This window comes from Chiloscyllium punctatum, chromosome 44, assembly GCF_047496795.1.
Source record: "Chiloscyllium punctatum isolate Juve2018m chromosome 44, sChiPun1.3, whole genome shotgun sequence".
NCBI classification, from domain to species: Eukaryota; Metazoa; Chordata; class Chondrichthyes; order Orectolobiformes; family Hemiscylliidae; genus Chiloscyllium; species Chiloscyllium punctatum.
In genome coordinates, this window is record NC_092782.1 from 34215871 (window position 1) to 34241902 (window position 26032).

Here is a 26032-nt window from a genome sequence, read left to right on the forward strand (position 1 = left end):
CCATTTAGAATGGATAGAGGGCTCCAAGCACACAATGTAAACCAACAAAAGAGAAAGGGGATCAGTGCCATTACCACAATGCAGCACAGGATCACTCAATGTGAATAAATGGTTAATGATTTTGCCAAGTCAACCGAGGTAAAATAATAAACTATACTTTCCAAGTGTGCAGTAAGCCTACAACCAGCTTAACTGATTTAATATGACTGCATAACTTACCACCAATACCTACAAGATGGCACGGTGCCTACACTCACTCAGAATGTTCACCTGTTTAGTATTTCCTCAAAAACATAGAGATAGTTATGATCAAATGTGCAGACCAGACCAGTTCTGGTAACAAATCAAAAAGGAGACTGGAGACAGAATAGAGAAGTCACTGGCTGATTTCTGGTATCAGAACTTGTAAATGAGAAAGAAAAACATCTTCTGTGGAAAGTGGTTTAATAAGTATTTCCTGACACAATATATGGTCAACACATGATGGGGTAATTGAGTTGTAAAGGCCAGACTCATGCAAGAAACAAATAGATGATATATTGGAAATGTGAATAGATAAAACAGTCTTTCTGATCCATAATTGCTTAGTGAACTATAAGATTCAAATAATCTGCTAACACATAGTCTTATATGATCCTGCAACAATCCAATCATTTGTGATTCTCAAGCTGAATTTTTCCACCCTCATGGGGATAGAGTTGGAGGCATAGAATATCAGGAAAATAGGGATGAGTTGTGTTAGGACAGCATTCCAACCTCTTAGGGTGATTTCGCAGCTTTGGATCTAGATTGCTGACCACTTCACAAAGTCAGGCAGCTAATTAGAGACTTGAAGGCCCCATTCGGGATTGTTTTGCAATGGCACCAAAGAAGTAAACTCCCAAGGTGTGCAAAGGCTGCTAAGTCAATCCAGGTGACAGTTTATTGCAGGAAGGTGGCCATCAATGTCAGAGACTTCTTACCCAAATGATGGAGCCACATGAATGAAGGTCATCTACTGTTTCCATCATCATTCCTGGGAAGACTTTTCTCCTGCACATATTTGATAAGTCTAATGTAGGCAACCTAATGCACTTCAGCTATTGGCGTGTCCTTGCACTTGCCTGCCTGCTGTGACAATGTCTATCTCTCTGTGGGATTGCTAGTTTAAAACCAATGCAAGCCCTTTGACTTAGCATCCAGCCTCAGGAACCAGTGTGCTGTCCTAATATGAGGGTGCGCTTGGGCCATAGGATGTGTCACTGGGCACTGGTGACATGGACTAGCTTAAAAACACCAAATGAGTGTAATGTCAAATTCCAAAGTCCACCGAATATCACCCGTTAGATTCAAATTCTCTTGATTCCCCCACCGCCACCAGATAATATAATACACATAACATGTTGCTGCCTCTGTCTTCAGAAACTACCTGCATATGCAGTCTTGGCAGTGATGCATGTCAGATCACTAAGTTCCTAAATTTTCAGATCACTAATGCAGAGACAGTGGCCATTGCGGTAAACAAAACGCTTCATTTTATGTCATGCTCCACATCACAGCTAGCTTCAGGCAGTGAGTGAGCTGGGAAGATTGGGGACTGCCAAGAAAGTTAAAGTGGAATTTAATCCTTTTTAATTACTTTATAGCTAAATGACATATTCCACTGGCAACGTGCCAAATATTGCTGGGTTGCTAAGAGGTGCTTAATACAATTGCAGCCTTTCTTTCCATCCAGAGAAAACTAAACAGAAAATAAATCAACTCAAGTCATTCAACAATTACTTCCTTGAACACCAATCAAATTCCTCTCCATGAACGGAGTCATCCTGCTCTTCAGGCTGAAATATATTACCACCTACATCATGACCTTTTATTTCCCACTACTATCTTTGATGTGGCACCTTATCAATGCCTTTTGGAAATCTATGAACAACACATCCACTTTATCAACAGCATCAGTAAACTAATTTGTCTCTTTGACAAAACCATGTTGGGTCATCCTGATTACCTTGGACTTATCCATGTGCCAAGTTACCAGGTTTTTATTAATAGCTTCTATGGTTTTCATGATGACAGATTTAAGCTAACAGTAGTTTCCTGCTTTCTGCCTCCCTCCCTTTTTGAATGCTATTGGCTACTTTACAAACTAAAGGAACCTTCCCTGAATCTCATGAGTTCCCTAGCTACTTACTTTACGACCTTAAGTTGGCTTGCTGATTCATAGATCCAACAATTTACTCAGTGCTACTTATCTGGTAATTGGAATATTCTTAAGTTCCTCCTTCCCTTTCTATTCCTGACTTACAGCTACTTCTGGCATGCTACTTATGAAAGCTGATGCAAATATTGTCTGCCATCTCTTTATCTGCCATTATTAATTCCCCAGACATATTTTCAATAGGACCAATACTTAGACTCTTAACTCTTTTTAAATGTCCGAAGAAGCTTATCCTGTTTTAATATTTATGACAGTAGGCAACGTAAATTTGTGAGCCTTAAATACAAAATACAATTAGGTTGTTTCACAACATTTCTCTGCAAACCTTGTATGATTTAGTCTGACAGCAGGAATCTCAAAATGTTGGCAAATAAGAAATTTACAATTCACTTGCTGCTACTTCTGTAGGTTTATAAATTGGGTACGATTATAGATTCAAGCTCCTGAGCTCTTCAATTTGTCACTGAACTCAATAGTTTATGCAAGTAGTCTATACCTTGATTGCTGTCTCTGCCAGAGTTTTAACCAATTTTGACTTCTGCTCATTTGCTGATTTTCTTACATTTTCTGTCAAAAGAAATATTTAATAAACTGAATGTAACTTCCTGAACTAAAACATTAACATTGAGGTAGACCAGCAATAATCTGTAGAACTTTACTTTCATAAAGAGGTGCATAATCCTGAAGCAATGTACTACTCATTTAGTTTACCCTATAAAAATGCCATAGCATCCCCCCTTGGAAACAAAATCTACTTAAATGAATGCATATTACTTCCAATAAAGCAATTATTTCAATTGCGATTCCAGAAGAACTTTCAAATGAAGCCAGCCAGGCTGTTTGTCAGTGAGGATATCAACATGCAAAACAGAAAATGGGGCAGCAAATGTATCTCCAGTAAGCACAGTGTTCCCACAGCTGAACTTCTGAGGAGTTTTAATTAGCTGATTATAGGATTTCTGCCCATCATTGTCAGAAATCCTGCCTCAGATAGATACTTTGGATGACAGTTCTGTTAGTCCCAGCAGTAGCCAGATTTGGGATTACAAGCAATTCTCAAATTCTAAGGCAGCACTTCCTTTACAAACCTTTACAAACTGTGACCTCATTTTAATGCTTATAAATGGTGCAATTTTGGGGATAGGAGAAATTGAAGAGCAGGTGCTCATATTTTGATCCAACTGTTTTGAAGACCTCCTTGGAGCCTTGGTTCATTCTCAGGACTGTCCCACAGAATTCCTGGTCAACCGTGACTATTGATGCTTTTGAGCTTGTGATCCAAAATGATCTTCCTGTGACCCAGTAGGTTGCAATTTACATTTCCTTGCCAGTTGGTTTGAAGGCAGGTAGGGTGTGGCTTGTGCGCACCTACCTGAGTGAGGTTTTACTAGGTGCAGTGAAGGTGACAGGAGACCTGCTTATACACTTGAGGGCCTCATACTGCCCTGCAGGATTTTCCCCATGGCAAGGAGAAGCCCTTGCTAAGCAGGAAGCCTAGAACCACCAACCTTGCAAGTTAGTGTAAGGCAAGAGGGGAACCTCCAACTTTGAACTTCTAATTGTAGGTGTGTGAATGTCAGAACGTTCAGCCAATATATTTTAAATGAATGAACAGTGCTAGCCTCTAACCCAGACTAAACTTTGTTAGCGGTCTTCATGGCGGTACAACATATCAAAGCATTAATGATTCTCCCACCTTCCACCATAGCATGAGTGGAAGATTTGCAAAAACCCAGGAGAAACAGCATAAATGACTGTTAATTGTTGTTGTGGGACTTCTACAGATCTTTCAGCAAAGTCACATAATGAGCAGGAAAACCACCACAGAAATACAATGTGCACCTTTTCAAACAATAGTACTCTGGGAAAGCTGGATGTTTGAAAGAAAGGAAAAAACATTCAAGCAAGTTTGTGAATACTTATCAATTGTTGATGTGAGTCTTGAGTGTCATTTAATTTTGTAGTATGAGATATTAGTCTGAAAAATGTTACCTCTTATAAAATGGGAGATATTTCATTTTTATTGTGACCATTAGGCGAGTCTGGATACAGATTGGTGTAATAGCAATAAGAGTTGAATGCTACTATTGAATCTAATCTTAATCTCCATGTTGCTGGCCCTGAACTGTTCCCAAATGGTTACTAGAGTCAATTCTAAACCCAGTGGACCGGAACTGAATCAGCTACTTCACAAAATTGCTTTTCATGAATTCCATTTCTTCATTCACAACTTTAAAAATTTAACATTCTGAACTTCAAGTCAACCACTGCTTATTTGATAAAGTCAGACAGAAAGATTATGCCTCACAAATCGTGCCAAAATTTCAATGTTATGAACGAAATAGAGATGTGAATAAAGAAAACAGTAATTTTTTTTAATCTGTTTAGATTTTATAGGTTTCAAGTGAGTTCTGCATTCTATCTGAGAGCAGATTCCTCACCCTTATTTCCCCATAAAGTGCTACATTTTCTGTAAGATAGTTAAAACAATGAATTAACTCAAGGTGCAACAGGATGTGGAAAGGTAGAAAATATTTTCTTATTCCTATAATCTCATGTGGATGTTCTTTAAATAAAACTGAAGTTGCAAGTAATGAGTACTGTACCTTCAATACTACGGATGAAGAAAGTGATTGTATTTGATTGCTCATCACCTGCAGAGAAACATGTATCAGGATATAATGAACAAGTGGAAGCTCAGAAACAAAAAGAGATATCTATCCTCTACAACTAAGAAAACATGTCATCCAAGATGTCAACTGGAGCAAATTGGCAAATTGATAAATTAAATGTCCTAATTCCATTCAGACTTGAAGTCTGACTCATTTGTCTTTTGATTGTGCAATTCACTGTTTTTCTTTTTGAGTATATTTACTTGACAGTTAGTTTTGCCAGGAAATAGTTGACGTTCAAGTCCTATCATTGTACCCTCTTAGAACGTGAGCTCAAAATTTCAGCCAACATTCCAGCACAGCACTGAGAGAGTACTGCACTGATATAGTCATTCAGATGACATGCTGAACTGAGGTCCTCGTTCCATGCTCCAGTAGATGGTAAATTCCACTGCATTGTTTGAAATGTTCCATTCTCAACAAAGATCATCAAAAATGTATTAAACAGTCATTTATCATAAAGCCACATCTGAATGTTGCTGCATGCAAATTGGCTGCTGTGCTTGTGTTTGACTATTGTGATTGGAACCATGGCTAGGTGGATCCCATTGACTATGGTTCCAATCACTACAACAACATTGCAAGAGCAATTACAATTCAAAGGGCTACACAAAACATGTTTGAAGACTTATGTACAATGTTAGATCACAAGAGCATCAGCTTCTCCTAAACAAACTTCAACCATTTGTAAAGAACACCATGTGTTTAATGATATTCAGAAACTGTGGGTCACAATGTCACATAATCTTACTGTTAAGGTGCCTCAAAAAGAAAAGTTTCTCATTCTCTTTTTTTTTCACGTTGCTTCCCTTCTTTTGTTTTCTGCACTTAGTTTTAAAAAGACTGCTTAAAAATTAAGGTCTCATGGAATATAACGACCAGTGTTAACTTGAATTAAAAAAATCAAATCGGCCGAAGGACAGAAAATAGCAAGTAGTGGCAAATGTGTTTTTTTCAGACTGGAGGATGGGAGGTAGTGGCATTGTCCAAGGGTAGTGAAAGGTCCACATTGTTTTCCAATATATGTAAATTACATAGAAATAGGAATAAAGGTCAAAATTTCAAAATTTGCACATAAAACCAGGCTTTGAAATATGGCAAACATTGACGTGATACCAATCAACTGTGACAAGTCTTACAGCTAGGTCAGCAGAATGGACAAGGTAAAAACAATGACTGCAGATGCTGAAAATCAAATACTGGATTAGTGGTGCTGGAAGAGCACAGCAGTTCAGGCAGCATCCAACGAGCAGCGAAATCAACGTTTCGGGCAAAAGCCCTTCATCTTTATTCCTGATGAAGGGCTTTTGCCCGAAACGTTGATTTCGCTGCTCGTTGGATGCTGCCTGAACTGCTGTGCTCTTCCAGCACCACTAATCCAGCAGAATGGACAGACAAGTGACAGATGGAATTCATACAGAGAATAAAGAGGTTCTGTATTTTGGCTATTGTTAAAGGCAGAGGCAATATAGACTTAATGATACAATTCTATAGAGTATCCAGCAAGAGGTGGACATAAGAATTGTGTGTCTAAGTCTTTAAGGTTTGCGGGACATATTGAGAGAGTAGTTATCAAAACAGACAAATTATTTGGTGTGATAAACAAAGATATATAGTACAAAAGTTTGGAAATTATGCTGAAGCTTTACAAAGCTCCGGTTAGGTCACTATTGACAGAAGACCTTGTGTGTGGAGTCTACTTCTGCTCACCACACTTCAGGAGGTTGTGGCAATGCTTGAGAAGGTGCAAAAGAGTGGTTCCAGGGAGTTTAGCTACATAGCGAGGTTGAATCAGCTGGGGCTGTTCTCTTTGTGGCAAAGCAGATTGAAGGGAGATTTGACAGATATGTACATGATAAGTTTAGGTAAGGGAAACAGAGAAAAATGTTCTTATCGGCTGATTGTACAAGTACCAGGTGACATACACTCAAGGTTTTGTGTAAGAGATACAGGGAGATGTGACAAAGAACATTTTTAAGCAGCAATGACTGGAACTCATTGCTTACAAGGGCAAGTGATGCTGAATTATTTCAAAAGGAAACCAGATTGGTACTTGAGGGTAATAAACGTGCAGAGCTCTGCAAATACAGTGAAATAGTTGGACTGACTAGGCTCCCCTACAGAAAGCTGGCATGGTCTTGATTAGTCAAAAAGCCTATGTTTTCTGTGATAATTTCCCCATTCTTTACACACTCCAATTGTAAAATGTTCCATTAACTCTGATGCAAAGAAGGAAGGCTTTACAACAAAACAAATTTGATTGACAATCCTACCCATAAGAAAATGATCTGCCTAATCTCAGTATTATCCTTAGTTTATTGCAAGGAAAGTAATCAATTGAAATTGTACCCTAATGGTTTATCAATATTTGAGATTGTAATCCTGGGGATCAGTACCTGAAGTCAGTGAAAATGATATTTTCTATCCATCTTGGGAGATGATGGACTGAGTCCAGAGTGCAGTTCACTTCAGAATTTGGTAATATCTGTTGCAATTTTCAACGCCAATTCATAACTGGCAGTCCCTTCCACAGTTAGCACAAAAAGGTAGCATTGGATTCTCTTTCTGTCATCTGATCATTGCATTTTCCCTCTGATTTTATCCTTGACTACTTGTTTCCAGGCACGCCAGTCAACAGTGAGGGCTGTATCAACTCAAATCTTGGTCATCATGAGATCTCACTTGCAGACTTCTTTGTATAACAGATGTGGGCAACCTATTGGTCTTCTGTCAATAGGAAGCTTCTCATTCAGCATGTCTTTGGGGATGCAGGCCTCAACCATTCAGCTCTAATAACCTCAATCTGACTCAAAAGGGCAAACACACTGGAGTTCCCTGCAATGTAGTACTTCCATTTTCGGCATTCTGTCTAGGGATGCCCAATATATATCTGACACAGTGCAGATGGAAGCTGTTCAAATGCTTTTCTTGGCTTTCATAAGTTAGTTCTCCCTGTGTCACTGCTATAAGGGAGGGTGCTGAGAACACAAGCCTGGTACACACAAAGTTTTGAATTTTTCGATAGTTTATCGTTGATCCACAGACTCTCTATTTTTATATGATATTTGCAGCTCTCGCAATCCTGCTACTGACTTCAGCATCTAAAAGGATAGTTTGCTGAAAATTGTTGAGCCAAGATGCGTGAAGGTGTTGCTTTGTTTTGTTTTGCTGTAAAGCCACCCTTCTTTGGAGAATGGGGAAATTAACACAGAAAAGGAGAAATTATAACCACACAAAATGGAGGCTAATTGGCCAATCAAGACAACATCCAGAGTGACAATGTTGATGGAAAGTGAAGTCACTACACCCCAGTTGACAACTTTGACCTTCCCGGCACAGATTGTCAGTCCAAACGTCTTGCAGGCCCGAGAGAATCTATCTACAAGTTAGGTAAAAACAAAGACTGCAGATGCTGGAGTCTAGGTTAGAGTGGTGCTGGAAAAGCACAGCAGGTCAGGCAGCATCCGAGGAGCAGGAAAATCGACATTTCGGGCAAAAGCCCTTCATCAGGAATAGAGGCAGGGAGCCTGCAGGATGGAGAGATAAATGAGAGCGGGGGTGGGGGTGGGGAGAAAGTAAGCATAGAGTGCAATAGGTGAATGGGTATGGGGATGGAGGTGATAGGTCAGAGAGGAGGGTGGGGGAAGGTAGCAAAGAGTACAATGGGTGAATGGGAGTGGGGATGAAGGTGTTAGGTCAGCGAGGAGGATGGAGTGGATAGGTGGAAAGGAAGATAGGCAGGTAGGACAGGTCATGAGGGTGGTGCTGAGCTGGAAGGCTGGAGCTGGGGTGAGGTGGGGGAAGGGGAAATGAGGAATCTGGTGAAATCCACATTGATGCCCTGGGGTTGAAGTGTTCCGAGGCGGGAGATGAGGTGTGCTTCCTCCAGGTATCGGGTGGTGAGGGAGTGGCGATGGAGGAGGCCCAGGACCTACATGTCCTCGGCAGAGTAGGAGGGGGAGTTGAAATGTTGGGCCACAGGGCGGTGGGGTTAATTGGTGTGGGCGTCCCAGAGATGTTCCCTAAAGCGCTCTGCTAGGAGGCATCTAGTCTCCCCAATGTAGAGGAGACCACATCGGGAGCAATGGATACAATAAATGATATTGGTGGATGTGCAGGTGAAACTTTGATGGATGTGGAAGGCTCCTTTAGGGCCTTGGATGAAGGTGAGGGAGGAGGTGTGGGCGCAGGGTTTGCAATTCCTGCGGTGGCAGGGGAAGGTGCCAAGACGGGAGGGTGGGTTGTTGGGGGGCGTGGACCTGACCAGGTAGTCACAGAGGGAACAGTTTTGTGGAAAGCGGAAATGGGTGGGGAGGGAATTATATCCCTGGTGGTGGGGTCCGTTAGGCAGAAATGTCGGCGGATGATTTGGTTTATGCGAAGGTTGGTAGGGTGAGCACCAGGGGATTCTGTCCTTGTTACGGTTGGAGGGGTGGGGTTTGAGGGCGGAGGTGCGGGATGTGGACGAGATGCGTTGGTGGGCATCTTTAATCACGTGGGAAGGGAAATTGCAGTCTCGAAAGAAGGAGGCCATCTGGTGTGTTCTGTGGTGGAACTGGTCCTCCTGAGAGCAGATCCGGCGGAGGCGAAGGAATTGGGAATACGGAATGGCATTTTTGCAGGAGGTGGGGTGGGAAGAGGTATAATCCAGGTAGCTGTGGGAGTCAGTTGGTTAGTAAAAGAAAATGTCAGTGTCAAGTCGTTAAACTGGAGCACCTGGAGGAAACCCACAGAGACACGGGGAGAACGTGGAAACTCCACACAGACAGACACCTCCACACAGGCGTTCACCTTCCAATCTACCAACCTTCGCATAAACCGCATCATCTGACGACATTTCCGCCACCTCCAAACGGACCCCACCACCAGGGATATATTTCCCTCCCCATCCATTTCAGCTTTCCACAAGGACCGTTGCCTCTGTGACTACCTGGTCAGGTCCACGCCCCCCAACAACCCACCATCCCATCCTGGCACCCTCCCCTGACACCGCAGAAATTGCAAAACTTGCGCCCACACCTCCTCCCTCACCTCCATCCAAAGCCCCAAAGGAGCCTTCCACATTCATCAAAGTTTCACCTGCACATCCACCAATATCATTTATTGTATCCGTTGCTCCCAAAGTGGTCTCCTCTACATTGAGGACACTGGACACCTCCTTGCAGAGCACTTTAGGGAACATCTCCGGGACACCCGCACCAATCAACCCCACCGCCCCATGACCCAACATTTCAACTCCCCCTCCCACTCTGCCAAGGACATGCAGATCCTGGGCCTCCTCCACCTCCATTCCCTCACCACCCGACGCCTGGAGGAAGAACGCCTCATTTTCTGCCTCAGAACACTTCAACCCCAGGGCATCAATGTGGATTTCACCAGTTTCCTCATTTCCCCTTCCCCCACCTCACCCCAGCTCCAATCTTCCAGCTCAGCACCGCCCTCATGACCTGTCCTACCTGCCTATCTTCCCTTCCACCTATTCACTCCACCCTCCTCTCTGACCTATCACCTTCATCCCCACCCCCATTCACCCATTGTACGCTTTGCTACCTTCCCCCACCCTCCTCTCTGACCTATCACCCCCATCCCCACCCCCACTTTCCTATTGTACTCTATGCTACTTTCTCCCCACCCCCACCCCCCCTCTCATTTATCTCTCCACCCTGCAGGCTCCCTGCCTCTATTCCTGATGAAGGGTTTTTTGCCCGAAATGTCGATTTTCCTGCTCCTCGGATGCTGCCTGACCTGCTGTGCTTTTCCAGCACCACTCGACCTACAAGTTGGTGAGTGAATGTCAGTGTGGGGTGCTCGAGTGGAATCATCAGCAAACAGCAGCTCATGGAGTAGGACATTACACGCTTTGGCCCTGACATGGAGTCTTACAAAGTTGAATGGTTTACCATTAGCTCTGGCATGCAAAAGATTTGAGTCACCAAAAGCATACAATCGGAGCATAAGAAAAAATATAAATTGATGCCAAGACACAGCTCTGCTTTATCCCTGTGCTAATCTTGAAAGCCTGCTTTGATGCTCCATTGTAACTGAAAGAACTGTGTAAATGTTCTTGCAGAAAGATGAAATAATGACCAGGAGTCCCAGCATTAGGAACTTATTTAAAGAGTGAGAAAAGCCCTTGCTGGAGTTATGTGAAGGCAGAGTCAAGTGGTTGTGCTGTCCATTACACTTCTCCCAGAAGTGAGCAAATCATGTCAGCTTATTGATGATACAACTCTGAAGCTGCGCTGCAACTTAAGGCCACGATGCTGGGCTGTGTGGAGAAGACACTTCAAGATCTAGAGTGAAACTGTCTTCAGCCTGATAAAGTGAGATATGGTGGGGGTTATTAACATTGTTTTTGAAACTCCATTGGGAAAATAACCTTATTCTTTATCAGTCATAGTCCAAAGCAGTATAAATTTAAGCTCTGTACCTTTTTGCATTGATACCTGATACTTCTTGATGCTGTTACATTTCATGGGATTAATTACCTATCATAGAGAAATGTGTACAATAGTTAAAATGGAAAGAGATTTAACAGTAATTTTGATGTATGCTATCATGAAAACGATAGTGCAATCCTCATCTGAATGAACTAGTAATCCTCTGGCCTAGGTTAATAGCCTAAGGAATGGGAATTCAGATCGAATTGTTCAGTGGCACAGTGGCTCAGTGGTTAGGTCTGCTGCCTCACAGCACCAGGGATTCCAACCTGACTAATCGGGCAACTGTCTGTATGGAATTTGCACATTACCCCCATAGGTTTCCTCCCACAGTCGAAAGATGTGCAGGGTAGGTGGATTAGCCATGGTGAATGCATGGTTACAGGAACAGGGTAAGGGGATGGGTCTGGGCGGGATACTTTTTGGAGAGTCACTGTGGACTCAATGGGCCAAATGGTCTACTTACACACTATAGGCATTCTATGATTCTATGTTACAGGTTGAGAATTCCGTTTAGAAAGTCAGGATCACCAGAATTATTATATATTGCCAACTACTTCACCAATATCTTAAAGAGAAGGAAAACTGCTATCCCTACTGAACCTTGTCTACTTGTCCCTCCAGTCCTCACCAACATAGTTGACTCTTAATTATTCTCTAAAATGGCCCAGCAAGCCACTTTATTGATTCTTCACCAAGAAGAGTCACTAAATTTTCAGAGCAATTTGGAATGCTCCAAAGGTCAGTCTTGCTAGCTATACCCAAACACTAGGAATGATTAAGATCCGCAATTGAAACAAATATGATGTTACTACCTAAAAAATAATTGAAGCATCTTTCCACTTTGAGTCATTAAACACTAAACCTTAAGAACTAAATTTAATTGTTCACTTTTTTTATTACACCACAGCAGAATCAGCAAGGTATTCCTGCTTCCTTTGTACTCAAAAGTTATCAAATTCCAATTAGATGTTGAATCTGTCATTGAAGTCCTCCTTGAAGCATTTTTTTTAAAAATGTGACAGATTATGGTGGCTTAGTGGTTAGCACTGCTGCCTCACAGTACCAGAGACCTGGGTTCAATTCCCACCTCAGGCAACTGTCTGTGTGGAGTTTGCATGTTCTCCCCGCGTCTGTGTGGGTTTCCTTCAGGTGCTTGGGTTTCCTCCCACAGTCCCACTAATGTAGTGTTAGGTGCATTAGTCAGGGGTGAATGTAGGAGAATGGGTCTGGGTGGATTGCTCTTTGGACTTGTTGGGCCAAAGGGCCTGTTTCCACAATTAAAACTATTTTTGTAAAAGCCAGTAGTTGTATTGTTCTTCAAAGTCTTGACATCGTTAACATGGGCGAGATCAGGGCTCCATTCCCACCAAATTTCTAAGCAAAAAGCAACAGTGGGGTAGATCAATTTATAGTCTTGATCTTCACCCTCTGTGCGTGTGTTCAAGCCCTGGTGCCAATTTTGGCAAATGTTTTTCAGTGACTGTTCTATTCAAATCTTCAGTTTTAAAGTTTAAAATACTGTAGCGAGCACTGACTTGGAGATGCCCATGTTGGACTAGAGTGGACAAGGTCAGAATTCACAGAATACCAGGTTATTGCATTGACAAAGATGGTTGTATGTAATGCTAAGGAGTCTACAATAATTCCTTCTCACTTAAGAAATTGAATGACAGAAGGCATATATATACCTTTATGCTGTATCATGAAATTTGGAAACAAGAATATTTTGATAACCCAATCATATTAGTAACAGAACATAGAACATAGAACAGTATAGCACAGAACAGGCCCTTCAGCCCACGATGTTGTGCCAATCATTGATCCTCATGTAAGATAAACCTAATGTACGAACCCTCAAATTTCTGTGACCATATGCATGCCCAGCAGTCTCTTAAATATCCCCAATGACCTCGCTTCCACAACTGCTGCTGGCAACGCATTCCATGCTCTCACAACTCTCTGCGTAAAGAACCCACCTCTGACATCCCCTCTATACTTTCTGCCAAACAGCTTAAAACTATGACCCCTCGTGTTAACAATTTCTGCCCTGGGAAAAAGTCTCGGGCTATCAACTCTATCTAGGCTTCTCATTATCTTGTACACCTCAATTAGGTCCCCTCTCTTCCTTCTTTTTTCCAATGAAAAATGTCGAGTTCAGTCAACCTCTCATTGTAAGATAAGTCCTCCATTCCAGGCAGCATCCTGGTAAACCTCCTCTGAACCCTCTCCAAAGCATCCACATCTTTCCTATAATAGAGCGACCAGAACTGGACACAGTATTCCAAGTGCGGTCTAACCGAAGTTTTATAGAGCTGCAACAAGATCTCACGGCTCTTAAACTCAATCCCCCTGTTAATGAAAGCCAAAACTCCATATGCTTTCTTAACAATCCTGTCCACCTGGGTGGCAAGTTTAAGGGATCTATGTACCTGCACACCAAGATCCCTCTGTTCCTCCACACTGCCAAGAATACTGTCTTTAATCCTGTACTCAACTTTCAAGTTCGACCTTCCAAAATGCATCACCTCGCATTTATCCAGGTTGAACTCCATCTGCCACCTCTCAACCCATCTCTGCATCCTGTCAATGTCACACTACAGCCTGCAATAGCCCTCTATATGGCCAACGACACTTCCAACCTTTGTGTCATCTGCAAACTTGCTAACCCATCCTTCAATCTCTTCATCCAAGTCATTAATAAAAATTACAAAGAGTAGAGGCCCAAGAACAGAGCCCTGTGGAACACCACTCACCACTGACTTCCAGGCAGAATATTTTCCTTCCACTACCACTCGCTGTCTTCTGTTGACCAGCCAATTCTATATCCAGACAGCTAAATTTCCCTGTATCCCATTCCTCCTGATCTTCTGAACGAGCCTACCATGGGGAACTTTATCAAACGCCTTACTGAAGTCCATATACACCACATCCACCGCTCAACCCTCATCAACTTGTCTAGTAACATCCTCAAAGAACTTAATAAGATTTGTGAGACATGACCTGCCCCTCACAAAACTGTGCTGACTGCCTTTAATCAAGCCATGCTCTTCCAGATAGTCATAAATTCTATCGCTCAGAATCCTTTCTAACACCTTGCAGACAACAGACGTGAGACTGACTGGTCTGTAATTGCCAGGGATTTCCCTATTTCCTTTCTTGAAGAGAGGAATTACATTTGCCTCCCTCCAGTCCTCAGGTACGACTCCAGTGGAGTGCGAGGATGCAAAGATCTTCACAAGCAGGGAAGCAATCACATTTCTTGCTTCCCAAAACAGCTGAGAACAAAACTCGTCTGGCCCTGGCGACTTGTCAATCTTAATGTGTGTCAAAATTTTCAACACATCAGCTTCCTCAATCTCTATCCGTTCCAGCATGCTTACCTGCTCCTCAATGGTTTCATTCACTACAAGGTCCTTTTTTTTAGTAAAGATAGAAGCAAAAAACTCATTTAGGGCTTCCCCTACCTCCTCAGACTCTATACACAAGTTCCCTATGCTATCCCTGATCGGCCCAACTCTTTCTTTGATCATTCTCTTATTGCTCACAAACGTGTAAAATGCCTTTGGATTCTCCCTAATTCTTCCTGCCAAGCCTTTTTCGTGCCCCCTCCTGGCTCTCCTCAGACCATTTTTGAGCTCCTTCATCACCTGCCTGTAATCCTCTAGAGCTGAGTAAGACCCTTGCTTCCTCCACCTTACGTAAGCTGCCTTCTTTCTTTTGACGAGAAGCTCCTCCGCTCTCGTCATCCAAGGTTCCTTTATTTTACCCCTTCTTGCCTGTCTCAGAGGAACACATTTGTGCATCACTCGCAACAACTGTTCCTTAAACAGTCTCCACATGTCTATAGTGCCCTTTCCATGGAACAATTGCTCCAAGTCCATGCTTCCCAACTCACATCTGATTTCCCCAATTAAATATCCTCCCATTGTGCCTGCTTCTCTCATTCTCCATAGCTATGTAGAATGTGAGGCAGTTGTGATCACTATCACCAAAATGCTCTCCCACTGCAAGATCTGACACCTGCCCTGGCTCATTGCCAAGCACCAAATCCAAAATGGCCTCTCCCCTTGTCGGCCTGTCAATGTACTGAGTTAGGAAACCCTCCTGAACACACCTTACAAAAACAGCTTCTTCCAAAACATCTGCTCGAAGGAGGTTTCAATCAATATTGGGAAAGTTAAAGTCACCCATTACAACAACCCTACTACATTCACACTTCTCCAAAATCTGCCAACCTATGCTTTCTTCAATCTCCCTGCTGCAATTGGGGGGCCTGTAGTAAACCCCTAATGAGGTGACTGCTCCCTTACTGTTCCTAATTTCCACCCATACTGACTCAGTAGGCAGACCCTCCTCGACAACGATAATTTCTGCAGCTGTGATACTCTCTCTGATTAGCTGTGCTACACCCCCTCCTCTTTTCCCCCCCCCCTATTCTTTTTAAATGTTCTAAACCCTGGAACATCCAGCAACTATTCCTGCCCCTGAGAAACCCACATCTCTGTTATGGCCACGACATCATAGACCAGGTACTGATCCATGCTCTAAGCTCATCACTTTTATTCCTGATACTCCTTGCATTAAAGCAAACACACTTTAACCGATCCCTTGGTTCTTTCCCAGGAAAGTCCTTCCCACTGGCTGTGCTACCTCTTGCTTTTGCCTCATCTTCATCAACTCTCACCACCGGTATATAGCTCAGGTTCCCACCCCTCTGCCATATTAGTTTAAACCCTCCTGAACAACTCGAGCAAACCTTCCACCCAGGACATTGGTCCCCTTCCAGTTCAGGTGCAACGTGTCCTTCCTCAGAAGGCATCCCAATTATCTACATATCTGAAGCCCTCCCTCCTACACCAGCTGCGCAGTCACGTGTTAAGTTGCAACCACTTCCTGTTCCTCACCTCGCTATCTCGTGGCACCGGTAGTAAACCCAAGAACACTACTCTGTTCGTCCTGCTCTGCAGCTTCCACCCTAACTCCCTGAAATCACTTTTTATATCCTCGATCCTTTTCCTGGCTATATCATTGGTGCCAATATGTAACACGATTTCTGGCTGTTCGCCATGCCCTTTCAGAATCTTATACACCTGATCGGAGATGTCCCGGACCCTGGCACCAGGGAGGCAGCATACCTTCTGGGAATCCTGATCCCGACCACAAAATCTCCTGTCAATTTTCCTAACAATGGAGTCTCCTACCACTAGCGCTTTTCTATTCTGCCCCCTTCCCTTCTGGGCCACAGTGTAATATACATGAAATGTTCAAGAAGTATGTTTTTCTCCCCCCAGGCAACTATTACAGCAGAGGTAGCAACAGAAAAGCATAGTCTCCAGACAATTGGAAAGTTTTCCAAGGTGAGATTGTCCTACGTACCTCAGAATCTTCATCAATTTTTCTATCCCTTTTCAGGCATTCAGACAATATTGGGACCTTCTTGGAGAATGCCCCTCTGTCTTTTGGGGGATTTTTCTTTTTTCTGTACAAAACATTCCTGTCATTACTGTAAAATATTTATCACATTGTACCATTCAAAATCTTAAATAGTTGGTTAAAATTCGAATGACTGGAAGCCAAAAATATGAGCCATCTATATGTTTGTCTTGTTATCTTGAACATGACTATCTCTACCATATCATGGATCAGCGTACCTAACTTTCAAGAACATGAAAAACTACAATGAAAGTCTATTAAAATGATAGTCAATACATTATGAATTCAAATGTAGCACAGAGATCACATGATTCCAGATTTTTTGAGAAAATTTGAATACAAATTAATTAAGTGAAACATATTGTTTATTCCAAAATCACTGGATTCAGGTATTATAAATCCACCTAACCAATATCACCGTATCTCTGCAGGTAATTAGTACTAAATTAATGACAAGTAGTCACTGATATTTGTACGCATAAACAAGGCTTGTGGCTCAGTGTTAGTATCCCAACCTCAGGGTCAGAAGACCTCCAGAGGTGTGAAATTCAGCAAGGGCTGAATTTTGTCCACTTCTATTTTCTGTATAACAAGAAGTGTCTCACTCACAGTTACATCCCCCAGTCCCTTACCATGGACTGAATCAGGAGATCATAGTCTATCTTTTGGAACAAAGTGTCCAGGTAACATTTCCCCTTGTTGATGGATTGCAGTATCTGCACTCAGTCTCCAACTTAATGACTCTGAGCCAAAGTTTTTTGAATTGAGGACGTGTTTGCCTTGAATTATACTGGTGCCAAGAATTCCCACATAATGCAACTGCAACACAAGAACTGCCCTGCCAGCTTTATTACATTTTAAAGTGAGTTATTTATTTTCTTGACATTTTAAAATTGATCTCGTCTATTTTTACTGTTTGATCTGCTGTGTGGAGAGCCCAAATACAGTTTGTTCATATTTACCTCTGGTTAATTCTGGACTTTGGACTTAAGTTGTATACTCATTGTACATTTTATTACTTTTCTAACTTTGCATTGCAAAGTCTGTTGTACATTTATCAGAATCTTGGAATCTTGTGCTATTTTAGAAAGTATGTTGAATCTCATAGTGTGTCATCCTTAAAAATAAAATTACTGGTCTCTAGCCAAATTGCAACGCCACTTTGGCAGTCTGGTCTATGACCACTACAATCTTTGTTCTTGCTTTCCTGTTGAAATTAATATTTCAAGGTTCAGTACAAGAGAAAACTTCAGAGATCCAAATAATTGTTATTAACACACTTCTATCCTTGTAAGTAACAATCAGGGTCATGTCAATAACACTCACTGCTGATCTCAAAGAAAGGTATCAATAAAGACCTAGCACTATTTTTGGCACAGGCTTCCCCTTTCTTGACAGCAGTTTACATCTGGTGCCAAGTCTAAGGATACCTTGCACAGCAGTGAAGTCAGCAAGGAGGCAAGCAACACATTACATCGAAGTTTTCACACACAGCTAACCAAGAAGTCAAAAGTCATATTGTTCTTCACTTTAACTTTAAAATTTCAGATAACAAAATAAGTGAGTATCATTGGATGAAAACAGAAGCTAATCAAATGTATTTATTTTTGAATTGGGGAGAAATCATAATGGAGAAGTTTGACATTTTAAATATTAGCTTTAGTTGGGCCAATAAACATGCTTACCAGTAGGAACAAAGTCAAAATGCTACCAAAATTCAGTTACACCTTGGGGAGAAAACATAATTCTTCAAAGGCTCTCACTTTGAGACTAATGACATGGATGGAAATTTTCACAAATCATGACTGCAATGGGGTTTGCACACTTTGGGAATTTTTATAGTGCACTTTATAGAGGAACATGGACTTAACGACAGCCATACTATGGCTACAAGGACAGTTCAGAGGCTGGAACTTCTAAAGCAAGTAACTTACCTCCTGACTACCCAAAGCCTTTCCATCAACTACAAGGTACAAGTCAGGAGAGTGATGGAATAATCTCCACTTGCTTGTATGAGAGCTACAAGAACAATACTTAAGAAACTTAACACCATCGCCACCCCAATGATTGCCACCCCATTCGCTACCTTTAATTGTTTAGTCTCTCCAGCTGCGGCAACAGTTTGTATAATCTACAGGATGACTGAAGTCCTGACAGACATCCTTGTATCCTCTTTAGCCACAGGTGAGCTCCCAGAAGAATAGCCAATGTTATTCTTTGTTTACAATGATCAACAGGGATAATCCAGGAAAGTATAGAGCAGTGACCTTTACATTAATATTTGGAAATTATTGGAGATGGTTCTTAGGGACAAGATTTACTTGTATTTGGAGAAGAATCGAGCTATTAGGAATAGTCAGGAAGGCTTTATCACAAGCTTGATTCAATTTTTTAAGGAACTGATGAAGATGATTGAAGAGGGTAGGGCAGTGGATGTTGTCAGTATGGACTTTACTATATAATATGCCAAAGTCCCTTATGGTAGGCTGGTCTAGAACATTAAGTCGCATGGAATCCATGGTGAGTTTGCTACAAAATTGGCTCAGTGATTGAAGACATAGTGTATTTGGAAAGTGGGATTTTTCTGACTGGAGTTCTGTAGCCAGTGGAGTTCCGCAATGCCGGGACCTCTGTGTTTGTAACACATATGAATGATTTGGATGCAACATAGGAAGATTAGTAAGTTGCAGACAAAAAAAAGGACGTGGAGCTGTGGGTAAACAGGAAGGTTATAAATAGATACAGCAGGATATAAATCAATTGGAAAGTTAGGCAGAGAAGTAGCAGATGGAGTTGAATCTGAACAAGTGTGAAGTGATGCATTTTGGTTGGTCAAATGCAATAAGAAAGTATCAGTAAATGGCAAGACGCTTAAGAGTATTGACATACATAGGGATCTTAGGGCCAAATCTGCATATGCCTGAAAGTGGCAACATAAATGGATAAAATGGTAAAGACGTCATATAGCATGTTTGCCTTCACCAATTGGGGAATTAAGTATAAAAGTTGGCAAGTCATGTTGCAGCTGTATAGAACTTTGATTAAGCCACATTTGGAGTACTGAGTAAAGTTCTGGTCAGCACACTTTGGCAGGATGTGGAAACTTTGGAGAAGGTGCAAAAGAGATTTATGTGGCCTGGATTGAAGTGCATTAGCTATATGGGGAGGATGGACAAACTTGTATTAGTTTCGTTAAAGCATCAGAGGCTGTGTAGCAACCTGATAGAAAGATAAACAAATTTAAGAGGCATGGACAGAGTGGATGGTCAGAGTCTATTTCCCAGGGTTGAAATGTTGCATGCAAGGGGGCCTATGTTTAAGGTGAGACTGGAAAAGTTGAGCAGAATTCCAAGTGTGCTGCCCAAAACTATAAATTGCATTTTTTGATAGAACAGTATTTAACAGTTGTCATACTCCTTTGAATTGCAATATTTTCCAGTTAGTCAATCTTCAATTCAATTACTCAATGTCAGATAACTCTCATGTTCATTGGAACCCAGCTATTTACTCTCTCAAATACTCTCAATTGGCTGCAGTAATGCTGAATCCAAAATGCTCCCCATTTATAGTCATAATCATTTATTTTTCAGTGTAAATCATGATTAGATGTTTTCTCCATTCTGATGACAGATTCTAAGGACACTTCTGACTTCATCTGTCTGCACAACATTAAGGGCCAAAGGGCTTGTACTGTGCTGTAATATTCTATGTTCTACGTTCATCATAACAATTGCAGGACTGATTGATGCTAATGCCATTTGTAACCAAATCTCAACATTAAACAAATGTTTGAATGATTCAAATTACAACCAGGAGGTATAAAGGGAATTATTTTGATTTATACAATAACAACATGCAAATTTGACTGTCACATTTGTAAACAGTCACATTAAAAATACTGTTAGGAAAGGAAGAATTGATTAACAAAAATAATTTAACATTTTTAATAATATTAGGGTATCTATTAGGCAGCTAGAGTAAGAAATACTTTCACACGTAAGTTTTGACATAAAGCCATTTCAAATACAGTATGGACTTTTAAAAAATTAATAATCAAGTATGTTGATATCGAATTCATATGTAAACACCTCTGAATACCTTCTGACACCAGGTTCACATTCTTGCCAAGTCTTTTTTTACGACCACAGCTTTAGGAATACTATTCCTAAACTCGCATCATTGGGGAGTGGGGAAGTAAGTTTATCTCTCACTAAATTCTGAATTGCAAGTCTGGCAAAACTTTCAGCAACCCCAGGGCTGACAGGCGAAAGAACCCTGAATGAATCCGAATGGATAAAGCCGAGTTCTAAGGTGACGATACTTACAGAGCCCCTCGAACGTCAAAGGACGAATGGTGAAGGTTCTTCGGGTTAATTGAGAAGACCTCTGCACACATTGAAATTGTCAGCAGACTGTGAACAATATTACCGTGGGATTACTCAAACAAATTTCAAAGTGCATTCAGTCAGAGACTGATGGCTTGAGACGAAAATAATCATCATAATTGCATTACGTCGAAAAACGTCACATTAAGTGGAAACTTCCAGGCAACTGAGTCAACTGCAGTGATTGTCATCCAATTCTTGTCTTGGCAAGTATTGTATTTGGTCTGTGCTTCAGTCAGCTTTCGTCTGCGCAATGTTCACTGTTCACTGTGCAGACTGTCGATTGTAATTTTTTTTTGTCTCACACTGCGAATGAACTTTGCAGTTTTCTTTAAAAAATGAGCATGTGTTAATGTTTTGTTCTCTTTCATGCTAATCTAAAATTGGCGCTGGTGATGACAGTTCGCCACTGACCCTCCAAAACTGACAGCAGCTTGTGCGAGGTGGAAGTTGCCAATTCAGAAACCCCTCCAGTAACTGTCTGCACTTGAGCAGGGTGCTCTGTCACAAGACCCGGCAGATGGCAATCACTGAACTGATGAGAACTTCCACCTTTGCACTGTTTCCTCACTGTCAGGACAAAGGCTGAAGATGTTATGCTTGCTGATGAATTATAAGTGCAGTGTTTTTGGTGTATAACGTCATTGCTACTGCTGATGTCGTCCTCTATCTCACTATCATCCATTTTGGAATCTCCGTTGTCTCTGAATTGTTAGACTGCTTGTCTAATATCAAATTCTGGATGATCAGAAATTTCTTCGAACTCAATATTGGGAAGACCAAAATCTTCAAGATGGTCGTTATTTTCAGTATGCTTTATGGCCATACTTGTACCTTTTATTGTTTCACTGAGTGTTGGGTGTGTACAACTGCATTCTTGGATACTGCTTCCTTTTTGGTAAGATGTTACCACTCTTAGCATCCCTTATTCATCCTCCTCCGAGAATAACACTCACTCTGCAATACTCTAACACTCGATTTACACACATATGTGTTACTGAATACAGTCCTCTGGTTTAGTGTCTTGTTGCTCCTACATTGCAATTCTCTCTGGACTGTTCTGCTCTGATCTGCTGATCTCACGATTACACCATCAGATACAATACCATCATTAGTACATCATTATAAGCCAATTGTGTTTAGTCTCTGCCAAACTCTGGTTGCTAGCTATAGACTCCATTATTCTTCCTAACAATTGTCATGGTTGGGCAAATGGCTAAGAACGGCTAAACATATCTGATTTTCTTTTTTTCTCTCATCAACTTCAATACAGTTTTGATGTAATTAATTTAGTAAGATTTTGCTGAGTACTGTAAATATTGAATGCTAAACATTTTTTTCTAAATACATTGAGTTATTTGATTCAGAAATTGAATCCAACTTAGATTTCCCTTTGTTAATAATACAATCTTTCAGAATGATTTCATTACCAATGGTCTCTCAAAGGTCTTGAGGTGCACAAAGAGCTGCAGTGTTTAGGACCGTAAAACTACTATTGCAAGTAGAGAAATACATCAAATCTCAAAATAAATAGTCGGCAGATAGTTACGAGGGATACCTTCACCATCACAATAAATATAATTATTCACAAATTGCAACTCCACAAAGTAAGCTGTATCGACAATAACTTCTGTTCTTCTAGTGTCATTCTTTGCACAAGGTCAAAGGTTACATACTACCAGGTTATAGTTCAACAGGTTTATTTGAAATCACATGCTTTCAGAGTGCTGCCCATTCGTCAGGTGAAGTCACTTCACGTGACAAAGAGGTAGCGCTCCAAAAGATTGAGATTTCAAATGAATTGAATTGAATTTATTGTCACATGTACCGAGCCACAGTGAAAAGCTTTGTCTTGTGAGCAATACAGGCAGATCACAGAGTTAAATTCATTGGAGTTTGGAAGATTAAGGGGAGATCTGTTAGAAACTTACTAGATAATACATGGCTTGGAGAGGGTGAACGCTAGGAAATTGTTTCTGTTAGGCGAGGAGACTAGGACCTGTGGACACAGCCTTAGAATTAGAGGGGGTAAATTCAGAACAGAAATGCAGAGACGTTTCTTCAGCCAGAGAGTGGTGGGCCTGTGGAATTCATTGCCGCAGAGTGCAGTGGAGGGCCGGGACGCTAAATGTCTTCAAGGCAGAGATTGATAAATTCTTGATGTCACAAGGAATTAAGGGCTACGGGGAGAATGCGGGTAAGTGGAGTTGAAATGCCCATCAGCCATGATTGAATGGCGGTGGATCTTTGAGAATGCTGGCGGCCTTTCCTTGACAGCAGGTCTGGTAGATGGATTCCATAGATGGGAGGTTGGCCTTTGTGATTGTCTGGGCCGAGTTCACCACTCTTTGTAACCATCTCTGATCTTGAATGGTACAGTTGCCATACCTGGTAGTGATACATCCAGACAGAATGCTCTCGATGGCACACCTATAAAAGTTGGCAAGAGTACTTGCTGTCATGCCAAATTTCTTCAGCTGACTGAGGAAGAAGAGACATTGTTGGGCCTTTGTAACCAATGGGTCCACATGAAGAGTCCAAAAAAGCTTGTTGTGGATGACCACTCCCAGGAGCTTGACACTCTCTACTCATTCCACCTCTGTGCTGTTAATGTGTAGGGGGCATCAGTAACATTCCGCCGAAAGTCAGTAATGAGTTCCTTGGTTTTGCCAGCATTGAGAGCTAGGTTGTTCTCAGTGCACCATTTTTCCAGGTCTTCCACCTCTCGTCTGTAGTCTGTTTCGTTGCCATCTGAGATTCAACCGACTATGGTGGTGTCATTAGTGAACTTGGAAATGGCATTAATCTGGTATTTGGCGACGCAGTCTTGGGTATACAGCGAGTACAGTCGGAGGCTGAGTACGCACCCCTGAGGGGCTTCAGTGTTGCGTGTTAGTGAGGATGAAATATTGTCCCCAATCTTCACTGATTGTGGCCTGTGGGTCAGGAAACTGAGGATCCAGTTGTAGAGAGTGGAGCTTAGTCAGAGATCACTAAGTTTAGTAATCAGTCTCGAGGGAATAATAGTATTGAAGGCAGAACTGTGGTCAATGAGTAGGATTCTTACATAGCTGTTCTTGGTGTCAAGATATTCTAGGGAGGAGTGAAGGGCAAGTGATATGACATCTGACATAGATCTGTTGGTCCGATAGGCAAATTAGAGTAGGTCAAGAGTAGTGAGGCAGCTGGAGTTGATTAATGTCATGACCAGTCTTTCAAAACACTTCATGACCACCGAAGTTAGGGTCACTGGGCGGTAGTCATTGAGACATGCTGCATGAGCCTTCTTAGGCACAGGGATGATGTTGACCCTCTTGAAACAGGCAGAGACAGTGGCCTGCTGCAGGGAGAGGTTGAAGATGTTCAAGAGGTTGATGATTTCTGCCAGTTGATCTGCACATGCTCTGAGTGCACGGCCTGGTACTCCGCCTGGTCCCATCACTTTCCTTGGATTCACACGAAGGAAAACTGATCTGACCTCTGATACAGTGACTGTTGGCATAGGTTGATTGGGACTTATCGGAATAGGTGTTACCTCTCCACTGAAATTCTGCTCAAAGCGAGCACAGAAGGTGTTGAGATGATCTGGGAGGAATATGTCATCATCTGCTATCTTGCACTGTCTCTTTTTAGAACCTGTGATGTCATTCAGTCCATGCCATAGACGCCAGGTGTCTCTCTGGGTCTCGAGTTTGGATCGGTATTGGTCCTTGGCTGCCTTAATGACTCTGCGAAGGTCATACTTGGATTCCTTATATTTGAGTGGGTCTCCTGATCTGAAGACCTCATGCCTGGTTCTGTATATCCTGATTCATCCAGAGTTTCCTGTTGTGGAACACCCAGATTGACTTCCTCGGTATGCAGTCCTCCACACACTTGCTGATAAAGGCTGTGACTGGTGGCGTACTCGTCCAAAATCTGTTGGATTATAACCTGGTGTCGTGTGACTTTTGACTTTGTACATCCCAGTCCAACATGGCACCTCCACATCAAGGTCTTTGCATAGAAAGCTCTTGATTTATCCAGTTCTTGTTTGGGTGTGTAACCAACAATGTTTAATCTCTCCAAGTCAATCCAGCTATTTAATTCAGTATCTGAGCCCAGCTGAAATGTAATAGTGCTCACTGATCTGTATTGGCTCCCAAATGAACAATGTTTCAATTTTAAAGTTCTCATTCTTATTTTCAAATCCAACTATGGCTTTACCCTTCCTATCTCTGTAACCTATCCCAGACCTATTTCTGAGAAATCTGAACTCTTCTAATTCTGACCAATTTTAATTGCTTTACCATCAGTGACCATACCTTTAGCTGATGACAACCTATGTTCTGGAACTCCCTAAACCTCTAACTCTCTCCACCTCTCTTTCATCCTTTATAATTTCTCTTTAATCTGAAACATTGATGAAATTATTGTTCACATGCCCCGAGATCTGACATATAGGTGTCCAATTTTGTTTGATAATACTTCTGGTGAATTATTTTGCATTGTTTAGATATATTAAAGGTGCAATTTAATGGCAATTTTTTGCACTTAGAACAAGAATTAACAATATACATCAGCACTGACAAATATCATCAAAGTGTGTGCAATGATATAATAAACAAGCAGTAGTTGTTCCTAATATTTGACAAATTTAGAACTCAGTAACTGCAATTTGGGAATAATGTCCAATTTAGGGATCAGGTTGGAGAACTTGAGAGTTGGGAACATCTCAGAAGTGAGCAAAATTTGTTCAGGTTCTACTGTTGCTTTAGTTACTCATGGAAACAGTTCTTTTTACATGAATTAATGATTTTTGGTGGAAACTAAATATGATTCAGAGTCAGATACTGAATTAAATAGCTGGATTGATTTGGAGAGATTAAACATTGTTGGTCACACACCCAAACAAGAACTGGA

The 26032-nt window shown here is 41.6% G+C and overlaps 1 protein-coding gene across 1 annotated transcript in view; it reads right to left on the reverse strand.

The window, feature by feature from the left end:
• LOC140466606 (protein monoglycylase TTLL8-like) overlaps positions 1-1040 on the reverse strand; it is a 72781-nt gene extending 71741 nt beyond the window's left edge. Inside the window, exon 1 of the mRNA XM_072562055.1 lies at positions 963-1040. Within this exon, the coding sequence (XP_072418156.1) occupies positions 963-1040 (78 nt within the window). The remainder of the gene's footprint in view (positions 1-962) is intronic.
• Positions 1041-26032: the final 24992 nt, after the last annotated feature.